At 40.1% G+C, this 12,699-nt stretch overlaps 1 protein-coding gene across 1 annotated transcript in view; it reads right to left on the bottom strand.

The window, feature by feature from the left end:
• Nucleotides 1-12,699, bottom strand: part of usp34 (ubiquitin specific peptidase 34) — a 54,131-nt gene that overhangs the window by 27,196 nt on the left and 14,236 nt on the right. The window contains exons 5-20 of the mRNA XM_085356710.1: nt 9,758-9,907; nt 9,327-9,394; nt 7,551-7,743; nt 7,043-7,104; nt 6,799-6,880; nt 6,607-6,699; nt 5,951-6,076; nt 5,706-5,835; nt 4,884-5,014; nt 3,614-4,341; nt 3,040-3,254; nt 2,825-2,943; nt 2,568-2,695; nt 2,170-2,259; nt 1,896-1,991; nt 2-84 (exon numbers count right to left, since the gene is read on the bottom strand). Coding sequence (XP_085212836.1) covers nt 2-84; nt 1,896-1,991; nt 2,170-2,259; nt 2,568-2,695; nt 2,825-2,943; nt 3,040-3,254; nt 3,614-4,341; nt 4,884-5,014; nt 5,706-5,835; nt 5,951-6,076; nt 6,607-6,699; nt 6,799-6,880; nt 7,043-7,104; nt 7,551-7,743; nt 9,327-9,394; nt 9,758-9,907 — 2,494 coding nt within the window. The remainder of the gene's footprint in view (nt 1; nt 85-1,895; nt 1,992-2,169; nt 2,260-2,567; nt 2,696-2,824; nt 2,944-3,039; nt 3,255-3,613; nt 4,342-4,883; nt 5,015-5,705; nt 5,836-5,950; nt 6,077-6,606; nt 6,700-6,798; nt 6,881-7,042; nt 7,105-7,550; nt 7,744-9,326; nt 9,395-9,757; nt 9,908-12,699) is intronic.

Raw genomic sequence — 12,699 nt, 5'->3', positions numbered from 1 at the left:
CTGAAGTGGTCGGGAGATCCCAGTGTGGAAAAGACACAGGTAAGGAACTGCAGACGGACCTGGACCTCTGCACTGTGACTGTACCTGCACAACACAGACGAGTTATGTGTCAACAGTGAAGAAAGTGAACTGATGTCTGAAGATCACAGTTTGCAGAAGCTTCCAACTGCTCTCTCAGAAGTATTGACACCAAGCACACTTCTGCTAACGCAGTCTTTGAGATGCATGTGTAAATAATTTAAATGAACAGTGGCTGCTATCATGGGCACTCCAGAAATATCACACTAGTGGGCAATTACAGTGTCATTAAAGGTTAAAGCAGGATAATAACTGCACACAAGGGAACATTAAGCAAAGCAATCAAATGGAACTAAAGAGGTGTTATGCAGATAATGTGAAGATAAAAATGAATTTGCTGGTGGACAGAATCATGAGACGCATCTTTGTTTTCCAAAAAGCAAAAACTCAAACACTTGGCTAGTCTCAACGAGGAATTGTAACACTGATGCTCTCACAACAAAAACTGAAATTTTAAATTGGGTACAGGAATTCCACTGTCAGCATGATTTTTCTGAGAAGTGACTTTAGTGTCCAATTCTTCCTAAATGTGGAATTATCAGGTGGAAGGTGCTTTGTTTTCTAGCCATAATTAAGAGAATAAAACTGACTCAGAAAGCTGACAAATTAATTACAAACAAGAAATGATAAACTGAAAAAGGAAGCATTGTTTAACTTAAATAAATGAACTAAGGTCAACCAATTTTTTTTTTTAAAAAGTGTGCATATATGAGTCTCTTAATTTTAATAAAGAACAGAAAGTATTCAATGACTACTAAAGTAATGTGGCCTAAAGAACTTCATAGAAAGATAAAAGTCATTATTAACAACTGCAAAATCAAGCGTCCCGTTAAGTACAGTTATAGAAGTTTATTGTCATTTCATAGTGTTACCCAGCCTGAAACGAAATACTGTTTCTCACCAGCTTCTACAGTGCAAAAAGCAATACAGTTTAAAAAGAAGTTTAAAAAGAATAGGTTTAAAAAGAGCAGTAAAAGAGGCAGTAATGAATTGCAACAACAGTTATGGATAAAGAAATAACATAAAATCTAAGTTTTAAAACAAACTCAACTCACATTTGTCCGGGTAGCCAGCAGTCCTTTCACGGAAGGGGGTGGTTAAATTAGGTAGTGTGTGTGTGTGTGTGTGTTAGTTATACACAGTATACAAGGCAAAAACAGTTTGGACAGTTTCTAACAAGTTGAAAGCGAATATTTAGTATGACCAACTTTATTCTTCACAGCCTGAACTCATAATTTCTTTAAGTCATCATGAGGAAAATTTCTCCAGGCTTCTTGAACCACATTGAAAGGTCTGCTTCTGTTGTTCTTTATCACACTGTTGACAGTACCATTTTCTCTTGTCTTCCAAATCTCCAGTTTCCCCAAGATATATAAAGTTTCCAGCTAATAGCAGTTTGTGAATCAACTTGTTGGTGCAAAAGTGATATTTTATTCTTGTCATACTATCATGTCGGGCCTTTTTTGTAGATTCAACTGAAGAAATGAGAACAAATAATGTGCTTTTCTAACAGACAATTTGATACGAAGTTGTCTGTAAAGCCGACTTCACACCTTGAATTACAGCAGGTGCTGCTGTTTTGCTTGAATTATTTATATGTCAGTGGTAAGTGACTTAACTTGTTTCTGGACAGGAACAAAGATGGGATTGAGTGAAAAAGCAACCAAAGAATTTCAGAAAGACTGGAGAAGCTCAGGGAACACTTTAAAAAGAATTACGAGTCCGGCTTCTTGCAAGCAAAATATAAAGAAATAAAGGGAGACTCAATATTCTGTATAGTAGTGTCGATATGTAGTAGTGGTGTAAGACAGACTCACAGTGCAAATTTGTGCCGGTGTTCTCTGACTTCTTGGATGTAGTGTTGCAGGTTGTCGAAAAACAGTTTCATCATGTGCAGCTCCTTTTCAGCCCACCTGACAGAACCAACAACCAAATCAGTGCAAGGCTCACAAAACAAAACACTTCAATACTCTTTCTATTTTTTTCAGAAAGACTCAAATATTTTGACTCAGCTTTGATGAGTCATGTAATTGTATCTGAAACTCCATATGGTATTTGACTTTTGCACTCTGAAGAAGTGGTGTAACTTACATGGTGATCCAATGAGTGTCATAGCTGGAGCCAAATTGCTGGAAAGTGCCAAAAAGTTTAGGGAGTAGACGCAAGGAAACCACAACTGACCTGAGAGAAGAGAAGAAGACAGAGTCCAGTTTTTCAAGATTCCCAAACGAGAATAATTACAAAAATAAATAAGATGAACATTTTAAATGCTCAAGAAATGATTATCTGGTGTTGATAAATCAGTAGTTTATCTATGCACAGGAAGCTACAACATGCAACCCTTTTTATGTGTGCACTGCAAGAACAGGTGCCTACCAATTATTCATTTTCAATACATTCAATCAGAGATAAGTCCTAAACATCATAAGCGTGTTGTATTTATACATTTATGCACCAATTTAAAACATAAATAAAGAGGTCACTCTTACCGGTGATGGGCCAAGTTGTCAAGACAACCCTCGATAAAGCGCATTCGAATCTGTCTGTCAGTGAACCAGCAGACCAGCGAGCACAGCAGTTTCTCAGCTTCATTGATAAGACCTTCAGAGAGATGAATCTAAACACACAAGCAAATTATAAAATGAATTTTACACAATCCTACTGAAGCTAGCTGAAGCACCATCTATCAACTCTGTGAACATAAAGCATTGTCTATAAGGAAATATTGGAGAAGTGGAAGTCGTACCGCATCTTCATCTTGTACCAGGTCCCAGAGCAGAGTGTTGCCCTTCTTACAAACATTATCCAAGTTGATGTCAGTCACAGCGTGGCTGCTGGAGTACTGATGTTTATGAACAGCTGGACCTGAGGGGATAAAGAGCATTCACATGGTCAGATTTACTACTATTATTATTATTATTGTTATAAATTAAACTGTCCTAGTTCCATAGTGTGGCCCACCTTGCACCAGATGCTCATGGTAAATGGAGGCCAAGTTGGGAAGGTGCTGCTGCAGGTGGGAGCTGAGCTCAGCATGGGAGTTTATCTGGACTAGCTCCTCCTCACAGCCCGATTCCTCCCCGTCAAAATCAGCCATGTTCTTCTCTGACTTCGCACTGACCTGAGAGCTGCTGCAGCTAACGTCATCAGCACTCAGCATGTCCTCCACCATGGGTCTGAGGGAGGAAAGTAGGGTTTATAGATCAAGGATAGACTGACAGGTATAACTACAGAGAGTTTCCTAGCACAGATGAAATTTGTGATTTAAGACAAATATGCAAAATAAACACCGCAGTCAATAAAATGTTTTACATCTAAAACCAGCTTTAATACTACAATATGTGCTGGACATAAGCTGTACTCAGAAGGTAAAATCCTATACTTACCTATTAATATACAGTATATAAACACACAAAAATTGCTATATGCAGAATACCATGAATGTCCCTCCATTTCTACCCTAATTTGAAACTATGTGCTCAGTAGACACACACTCTGTGTTAGCCATTCATAAACAGAAGTGTAGCAGTCTTACCCTTCATGATGGTGGTGGTGGTGATGATGATGGTGGTGATGGTGGTGGTGGTGCTGAGGGCCAATGAAACGACGGCAGTTGAAGAGTTCACTGCTCATGGCCTCTCCTAGGAAGTCCCCGGGTCGCGGGAGACAGGGAGGCTCCTGAGGTCCCTGGACAATCTGAGAAGGGCTGATATCTGGCGGCTGCTGCTGGGTCTCTGTCCCATCAGGCCGAGCAGATGACGATGCTGAACAAGTGTCAAGCATTCTCATGCGGCTCTCTAGAGACGCTGTCGCCGCTGTTACCATAATACCAGAAGTTTCTGGGTTGAAAGGGAGAACCTTGGATTTGGCTCCTCCCCCTGGGCCACTCGGCCCTGCCCCCTCACCAAGAGCATCCCCGGCTTTCCTTTTCCTTGACTCAGTCTGCTCCCGGGGCTCCTTTTGGTGCCCACCTTCAGCAGCTGAGCGGTTACCCTCATCTTCATCTTCTTCATCGTCATCATCCTCCTCCTCTTCGTCTTCTTCTTCATCCTCTTCCTCCTCCTCTTCCTCCTCCTTTAAGGCCTCGCTATCTGCCATGTCATCAGAGTGCAGCTCACTGCCTGGGCTCCCAGCTGACTGGCTGGCTCGACTAGAGGCGGCTTCGTTGCTGGAAGCCTCGCTGCGGCCACTGCTGCTGCCTGGTCCGCTGCTGCCTTCCTCCACGCTGTTGGCAGTTTCATCTGAGCTGCCCTGCATAGACTCCTGAGGAAACAGCAGCAGCTCTTTTCACCTGGTTGTGCATTTTATGTTAACAACCTGGCTTTAATTAGACATTACAGAAAGACATTAGACAAAGAAACAGGTCATGGTATAAGATTTAAGGGCCTCAACTCCCTTCAGAATACGTCATTTTAATCATTTCAAAAACTGGACTGAAGTTTTGACCGAAAGTAAAAATTATTGTGGCCAGAAAAGTCAAAGTGACCTTCATAGTGCAGAAGGTCACAAGGATAGGACAGACTTCAAAACAATCATGACTGTTACAGAGGAAAATAAGTCAGCTGCTCTTTATTCTCTTGTTTGTATGGACGGGTACTTGCATACAACACTCAGCCAATCGTACCCACCTTCCTACAGCACTTTCTAACATTCACACACATACTCTAATAGATGCACTGGGGGCAACTTGAGGTTCAGCATCATGCAGACTGAAGTCAGGGGTCGATCCACTGACCTTCACATTGGTAGAACACCTGCTCTACCACCTGATCCTAGTTCATTGTGTCACCATATGTGCTCTATACCTCTGTGTCAGATAGTCTTTGCTGATTCCTCTTGCTGCCAGTCATCATCTGGTCATCCATCTCCATGTCGCTGCCTCCACTGTGTTGCGTGTCGCTATTGTCACTGCTGTCTGGACTTGCGGCCGGTGAACCTGAAACCACATTAGACGACAGACTGAGGACCGTGTATAATCCTGAGGCTCAATAACGCATCGACAGTCTGAAAGTGGAATTGACCAGGTCTAATGAAGATTCAGGAATTTATTGTGTAAAAACACCACTCATCCTAAAGTCATAACCAAACTGTACATATATAGAGGAACGATAACTAATGATGAAGATGCAAATATCTGGAAATCACACTGCAGATATCTGCAACTTAACTGTAGATATTGCCAATGGAAATCTGCAGACACGCGGCAAAAATGATGTCAGCTGTCCTAGAATCACATTATCAATTATCCCGACAGGTGCGACTGAGTATATAATCATTTTAGCCACTATTGAATGAAATTAAAAACTTGTTTCTTGCTTTTCTTTAAATCAAGTGGCAGGAAATCTCTTGGGTTGTGGAACATTTTGTATTTTGGAAGAAATTTTATCCTAAAATTATCGTTAGTGAAGAAGGCAGGTCCAGTTATAAAACCAGAAATTAAAAACTACATTTCTGGTAAACAGCCAGTCCCACAGCCAACTAATATAAAACATGTTGTCTTTAAACTAAAGCTCAGATACTGAAGTGGTAAGAAAAAGCCTCAAAAATATTATACTGTTTTTTGGTGGGGGTTTTTTTGTTTTGTTTTTTAAATAACAGGCTTCGTACTGAAATGCATGCACGCTGACCTTTCTTGTTGCCCATGGGGATGTTGGTGTTAAGCAGGGAGGCGAAGGAGCTTTGTTTGGAGAGCTGGGCTTTTGCTGCCAATGCATTATTCCAGAGGGCCTTAATCAGCATAGAGGCCAAGTACAGTGTCTGTCCGGGGAGAGTGGGGAAACACAGAAGCAATTCATCATAGCGACGTCACAACCACTTAAAGACAATGTTGGTGAAACTGTGCCCAGTGCTTCAACTTCAGAATGTTTTGTACCTGCTCGGTGTGAGTGCTCGGATGCAGGCCTGATACCAGGTTGAGGACATGACGGAGAGGCACAGGATCGAGGTTTTTAATGAGAGACGGGAAAAGGTCGTGGATGTAGCGGCTGCAATGTTTTAACTGATTTTTAAAAGCAAAAGAAAAAAAACAACAACAAAGAAGCTGTTATTGTTGTTAAACACAAAACGCCCACAATCTCATCAACTCATCGCAAAATACTGAAGGGAACATACTAATTCACCTGAAGTGTTTCCATGATTTCATCACAGTACAGTTATTATATATATATATAACACAGGCTAAATATAATATTGCATTAAATCACAGAAGAATTTGAACCATTTAAAGTTAATGAAAGAATAAATAAAAATCAGATCAAGTTCCCACTTCATCTGCAGATGAAAAATGGCTTCTTTGCCAATTCTGACATTCACAGCAATGTATGTTAATGTGCAGTGTCCCTCTTAAATGCATAAACCATTTAGTGGCATATACACCCCTAGTTTTTAAAAGTTTTGTTCCCAGTGCTTCTGACACAGAAAAATCCACCAATACAGAAATACCAGCACCGATCACTTGGTATGACTGATGTTTGACTGCAGGCTGCCCCATGATGGAGTGGAATAAAGCTGTACAGTCTCTCATTTTACCTGAGCTGCAGCCCAGATGCAGTCTATGTGCTGTGTGCTGAGCCGGCCCTCTGCAGCCAAGAAATTCAGGATCACTTGGCACTGTTTAATGATCTACAAAACACACATACACAAATGTAAATGTGCAAAACTGGGGGAAATGTTCTCCAGAATAGTTTTTTCATTTTTCATTACTGGAACCAAAAGTCTCACCTCAATGTGCAAATTTGGGCCAAATATGTGCTCCACTACATTGTTGTGGATCAGCCAGTCGGCTAGTTCCTTTGCTATGGACCTGAAAGAAAAAAGCAGAATCATAATACGCTGTGTGAACCATTTTATTTTATTTATTTGTTTATTTATTTATTTTTAGCCCAAACTGGTTTAAAATAGCACCACATCCTTCCTGTTTGCTTGCATTTATGGACAGGCATCTTTTTTCTTTACACTAACTTACGTTTCTGTGTCAGACACCAGGGATTCGTTGTTACACACATCGTTGAAGGTGTGCAGCTGATTCTGAAGAAACACAAACATGCCCCGCAATAAGTGAAGGAATGAAGCACAACCTGTCAAATTAATAACTGCAGCACCACTGGCTCATAGCTCTTATTTAACCATCTAGTGGACAGCATAGATAATAGATGTTTGTTTTTGATGTTATTTCCCTCAATTAGGAGTATACTTAGTGAAAGTATTCTCAATTTTAGCACTTAAACAGTTTGTTTGTTTGTTTGTTTTTAAACCTGGACTGCATTTACTTGTGTTCTTTCACCAAAAGAGGAAATTTACAGATACAACACAATTCATCCCTCTATTTCCCACCAAATATTACAGACATCTCCAATTGCTTAAATATTTTTGTGCAAAGTCTCATTTTGACAAAAGGTCCACAGAAAACTAGAATCAGCCAGACCTACATGAGGGTGTGAGAATGAGTTAAATCCGTTTGGAGTCCGACTCACTGTGATTTGGCTAAGTCCGGCCAATCTCATCGTGAGAGTGGGTGACATGAAATATTTGAAGGCAAGATCCAGGCTCTCCTTATCAAAGCACAGTGCGCTGTCCAGTGGTTCCTTCACCGTGCTCCACATTAGGTCTGCCATATTGCGTGCTGCGCTCTGTCGCAGCTCCTGGTCCGACAGCTTACACAGATACCTGCAGACGCATCCGACTGACAGATAAGCTACTGACAAAAACTTTTACGTTTAATACTCTCCCCAAGGGTTGTACAGTATTGCCAGCACTATTTACGTATTATTTTAAAAACCCACAGTATTTGTGACCACTCCCCCTCCTACATTGTACAAACTGCCCCCTCTCGTCAGATCTTTGAAATTCACCAATCATTACTTCTGAGAGGAAAAACAAAGGACCTTTAGGGTACTATTAAAACAAACTTGTCAGCATCCCAAAGCTAGAAAAAAAAAGTTTCATAAATCCTCCTCTAAAACAGCCAAGTTTCATTTTGAAGAACTCTCACTTAAGGTTGGCTGTTTTGAATCAGACTTTTGTAGGCGTACGCTATAATTTTCCAATAAACAACTGTGCTGCTGACTCATTTACTCTCCACTCTGGATGGCTGCGTTTGTGGTTTTTAGAGGTGTAGCTTGGAGAGTTGCTACTGAAGTACTTTGTGTTCATTTAAATAAAAAGAAATCTTTAAATAGAATGGAAAGTTACCATGATGTGAAAACTGTCCTAATTTGGGTTTTTGTTAACGTACCTTTTTATCTTTTAATTGTTATCATGTGAAACCACTTCTCTACTGTTTGGATGTGTTCCTTATGGTTGTGCTAATCAATCATTTTTATAGAGGTATACAGCACAGTCTGCAAGGCAGAGCTTAAAATATTCAAGCAGCTTTACAAACATTAGCATGCCAACCTACTCACAATAACAATACTAACACACTGATAATCTAGTAAATATCAAATACTGTGTTCACTATGGAAGTTTAACATGTGTTTAATTAGCAAAATCCTAATTGAAGTACACTGAATGCAACATTATTACATTTGCAGATTTTTATTTGTATACTATAGTATTAGGAAAAATATTGACTTGTTAAAGCTGGCTCCAATTTTTCACTCTTTGGTACAGAAAATGTTACCAAAGAGTTAACTTGGTAAAGTCGTATTTTTTTTGTTTTGTTTTTTAAATACAGTAGTTTATTTAGTTACCAAGCTACTCAGACAAAAGAGGCAATACGGTAGCAGAGCATCAGTCTGCCTACATCACATGCACTGCCAACACTCTGCCTCCTCTTGGGTCACGTGAAGAGACACTGACTGGAAGTCTGGCAACTGTTGCTATGGCAACAAAGGCTCTTCCTAGCAACAAATGTATGGCACTTTAACAAGAAGAGAAGAGGCTGCGCTGCCTGACTGAGACAAATGGCGAGCTCTAATGCAGAATCAACAACGTCTGGCTTATAAATAATAGCAAATCTTGACTTCTTCAGCTGGGAAACAAAGCTGGACACTGAATCTAATATTCAGAGCTTTGCAGACAAGATTAAAAATCTGACAGTACACAAGAATACTGCAGTAAGAGTGTTAGTGACTGTCTTCAGGTTCAGAAAGTGTGGTGTTCAACAACATGGCAGCTCCTGAGGCACTTACAGGTCTTTTAACCTGCACCTGAAAGCAAGTGCAACTGGTGAGAATCACCCATCTCTGGCTGAGGAAGATGCTCTATGTTGTTACATGTTTAAAGCCAAGAATTGTGTGTAAACTCACCGTATCACATAGGTCCGGAACGGTATGATGTGTTGCATGACGGCAGGAATGTGCAACCATATTCGGATCTGTGGGAAGATCAAATACAATATGCGAATAATTAAACTTTTTTTTTTTAAGTATAAATTTCAGCTGAGAATCTGCCTTGCATCTTAAACAGAAGTTCATGTTCAAAGTTGTGCGTTATATTTATTACATGGACATTATAAAGAAAAAAAAGGCAGTTAGCCAAAATATCTTCAGTACTTGCCTCAAACAGATTAACAATTTCCTCTTAAATTTAGCAATTATCAAATTTAAACCGATCACAATTTACTGCTGTTACCACTATTATCCAAGTTGTTTTTAAACATACTAATTCGTATGAGAACTGGTTCTGCTAATCTGTGGTTTTTGAAATAACAGCAGCGGTTTAGATTGATAGCACTCACATTAGAAACTATGGTGATGAAGGCGTGGGCGATAGGGAAGGGGAGGCTCTCTGGAGTGCCAAACTCGAAGCACTCCTTCATCAGGGAGAGGCCGTGTTTCCCACAGAACAGGCAGACGTAGCGCAGCAGATGCAAAGGTACCTCCACATCCTGGACAAGAGTAGAGCAGGTTTACAAACGGTCATCCACTCAGAAGCTCATTTACCTTTTTTTCCTTTTTGTGTGTGTAATCTGAGCTAGCCCTGTCAACTGTGATGAAGTGCTGTTGCAACAGAAGACAAAGCTGTTGAATGCATAAAGACAGGGCAAAATGACTTTAAAGAAGCATCTTCTATTCTAAAGAATATTCACTGGTTTTGTTTCTTTGTGACTTAAAGACGACTGTGTGGTAAAAGTATACTGCTGTGCCAAACTCAGCATACTGTGAACTTGAGACTGAAAGTAGTGAATTAAAATAAAGCGTGTAAACACTTATTTCCTATAGGTATGAGTTACTTTTGCTAATAAAAACCAGAAAAGCCATTAGTTTCCAGATTTCCAGCTCTGGAGTTTTTCATAAAAATGTCTTCTTCAGGCCATCTTAAACCCTCTCCTCCCCCAAGCCTAATAAAAACTTTATCATAGTGGCAAAGTGAACAAAGATAATCCAGGGACACATTACTTCTCTCTGGGGCACTGTAACATCATCTACAGGAATTCACAGCACAAGTTCCCAGAACAGCTTTAGTTTCATGTTGACAGTACAGAGCTAACACATGAGCTCATTTACAATGTTTACAACCCTTACAATGCTCATTTCAGAAAACAACGAGCTTCAACAGGACCCATGACCAATAAAACCCTGTTACCATGCATTTTATGAAGCTTAGAAATTCTCTTAATAATGTAAGCACATGTACGAAAAAAACACAAAGAGAGCAGGAAACTGGGACAACACTTAGCTAAACAAAAATGTAACCCCCCCCAAGGACTACCAAAACAGTGACGTGACCACTGTGAGTCATCTGGTAGGAAACGGAAAGAAGGTAAGGACCAGGGTTACATGGTTAACAGTAACTGTACTTTAAAACTCAGTGTGTGGGGACTGTAAACCAATCAAAGATGGCATTCTCTCAGAGACAAAGGTAAGCCTAGCCCTAACCTTACCTATGTAACATCTACATATCAGAGTAATTGTATTTATATGGTCACTCAGTTAGCAGCATCTTATCTACAAACCATTCTGGGCACTCTAAGGGACAGATGAGACGGCTGTTTTCAACATGTGATGGTCATGATATTTACTTCACAGTAGGATATAAATATCATCTTGAGATGTTACTGGTATACATACATCTCTTCCTACTGTTATCTATGCAGCGATGAGAAATCTGATCTGCTGCTGCCAATTTTCCAAATTACATTTAGAATAGTCACGTGAGCTGACCCTCTGAAATCTGCTTTTGGAGGAAGTAGAATAACACTTAAGCAATTTTCTTCCAGGTCCCACACATTAGACTGGACACCTTTCATTACTCTTTTTCTGTTTAAAAAAAAAAACAAAAAAACAAAATCATAATAATGCCCCAGTGCTATAATTCAACCACATCAATCAAAATGCAAGCGCGAGTGAAACAAAAGTCCACCACAATCGACAAGAAAAGATGTGACAATAAAACGTGACTCTCTTCACCAGACTCGTGACACTGTCACGGCATATACATGTTGTTCCCTAGGGCTGGGTTTTGATGACCGATTTATCGATTAAAATCGATTCTGGCTTGGATAACGTGATATCGATTCATTAAAATCCTGAATCGAAATTTATTTTGCCAGAATCTCAGGTGAAACGTCACAAAATTTCAACAACCACCAAACAGCTAAAACCGTAAATGTTAGCAGGAACACGGACTCTGCACAAAGACGTGAACACAAAGCGCGGACCCGCTGACGCATCAGAATCAGTGAGATGTCGCCTTTCTCACCCGACGGACACGGTCGGGGCTGAAAGCCGACAGCTCACTGATTCTGATGTTTCGGCGGGTCCGCGCTTTGTGTTCACGCCCTTTTTGCGCTGATTCTAAAGCTGTTAGTTTGATCTCTCTCCAAACAATATTGACCGAACCAGCAGCAAAAGAAGATCCAAACTACGCTTCACATAAACATCGTCATGAATTCCCTCTGACTTTTGCTGCCACCTTGATAAAAAAAATAAATAAATAAATTACACTTCATGCACAGCTCTCTCTCGCTCTCTCTCTCTCTGTGTACTTGAAAAACAGTTTCCCGTCTAAAAATCTGTTTTCTGCATTATTCGCTTGCTTGTTACGCACAAGTCTACCGTTATTTACAGCGCTGTCGGGCGATGTTTTTTTTTTTTTCCTTTTACTTACTTCCGAAAACAAAGCCTCATTTCTGCTGTTCAATAGGCTTCTGAACAAATTTAAACTTTTTAAAATTATGCAAAATTTCAAATCGCTCAGCTGTGTCTCTAATAAAATCTCTGCAACTTTGCTCTGCTTCACTTCAGCAGCATCAGCTAATGTTCATATGTTGATTAATGGTTTTCTTTCGCTTTTGATCTACTGCAGAATATTTTTATAAAATCCCAGGCCAGGAAAATCACCTTCACATTTTCTGTGTTTTATCTTCAGCTACTTTGACACAAAGGCATCTGCTGTGATGCTCACACCTTTGATAAAGTCTCGCAAGTGTCAGCTTTCTTTTTATAGATATAAAAATATGGAAACGTACTGATGCATGATCTGAATTATAATATTTCTGACTGTCTGAGGCAAAATTTCCCCGATTCAAATCGAATCATGGATCGAATCGATTTAGGACCTTGTGAATCGGAATCGAATCGATTCTAGAAATCAGTGACGATACCCAGCCCTATTGTTCCTGTCTTACAGCTATTCCCAACCCAAGGCCTACACCTACCATCACCCCTGCCGCCCTCC

This window comes from Diplotaxodon limnothrissa, linkage group LG6 (assembly GCF_057381915.1).
Source record: "Diplotaxodon limnothrissa isolate DT_005_m linkage group LG6, D_limnothrissa_male_GT1.1, whole genome shotgun sequence".
Lineage (NCBI taxonomy): Eukaryota > Metazoa > Chordata > Actinopteri > Cichliformes > Cichlidae > Diplotaxodon > Diplotaxodon limnothrissa.
The sequence above is the reverse complement of the archived record's forward strand: the minus strand, read 5'-3'. Positions and strand labels throughout refer to the sequence as shown.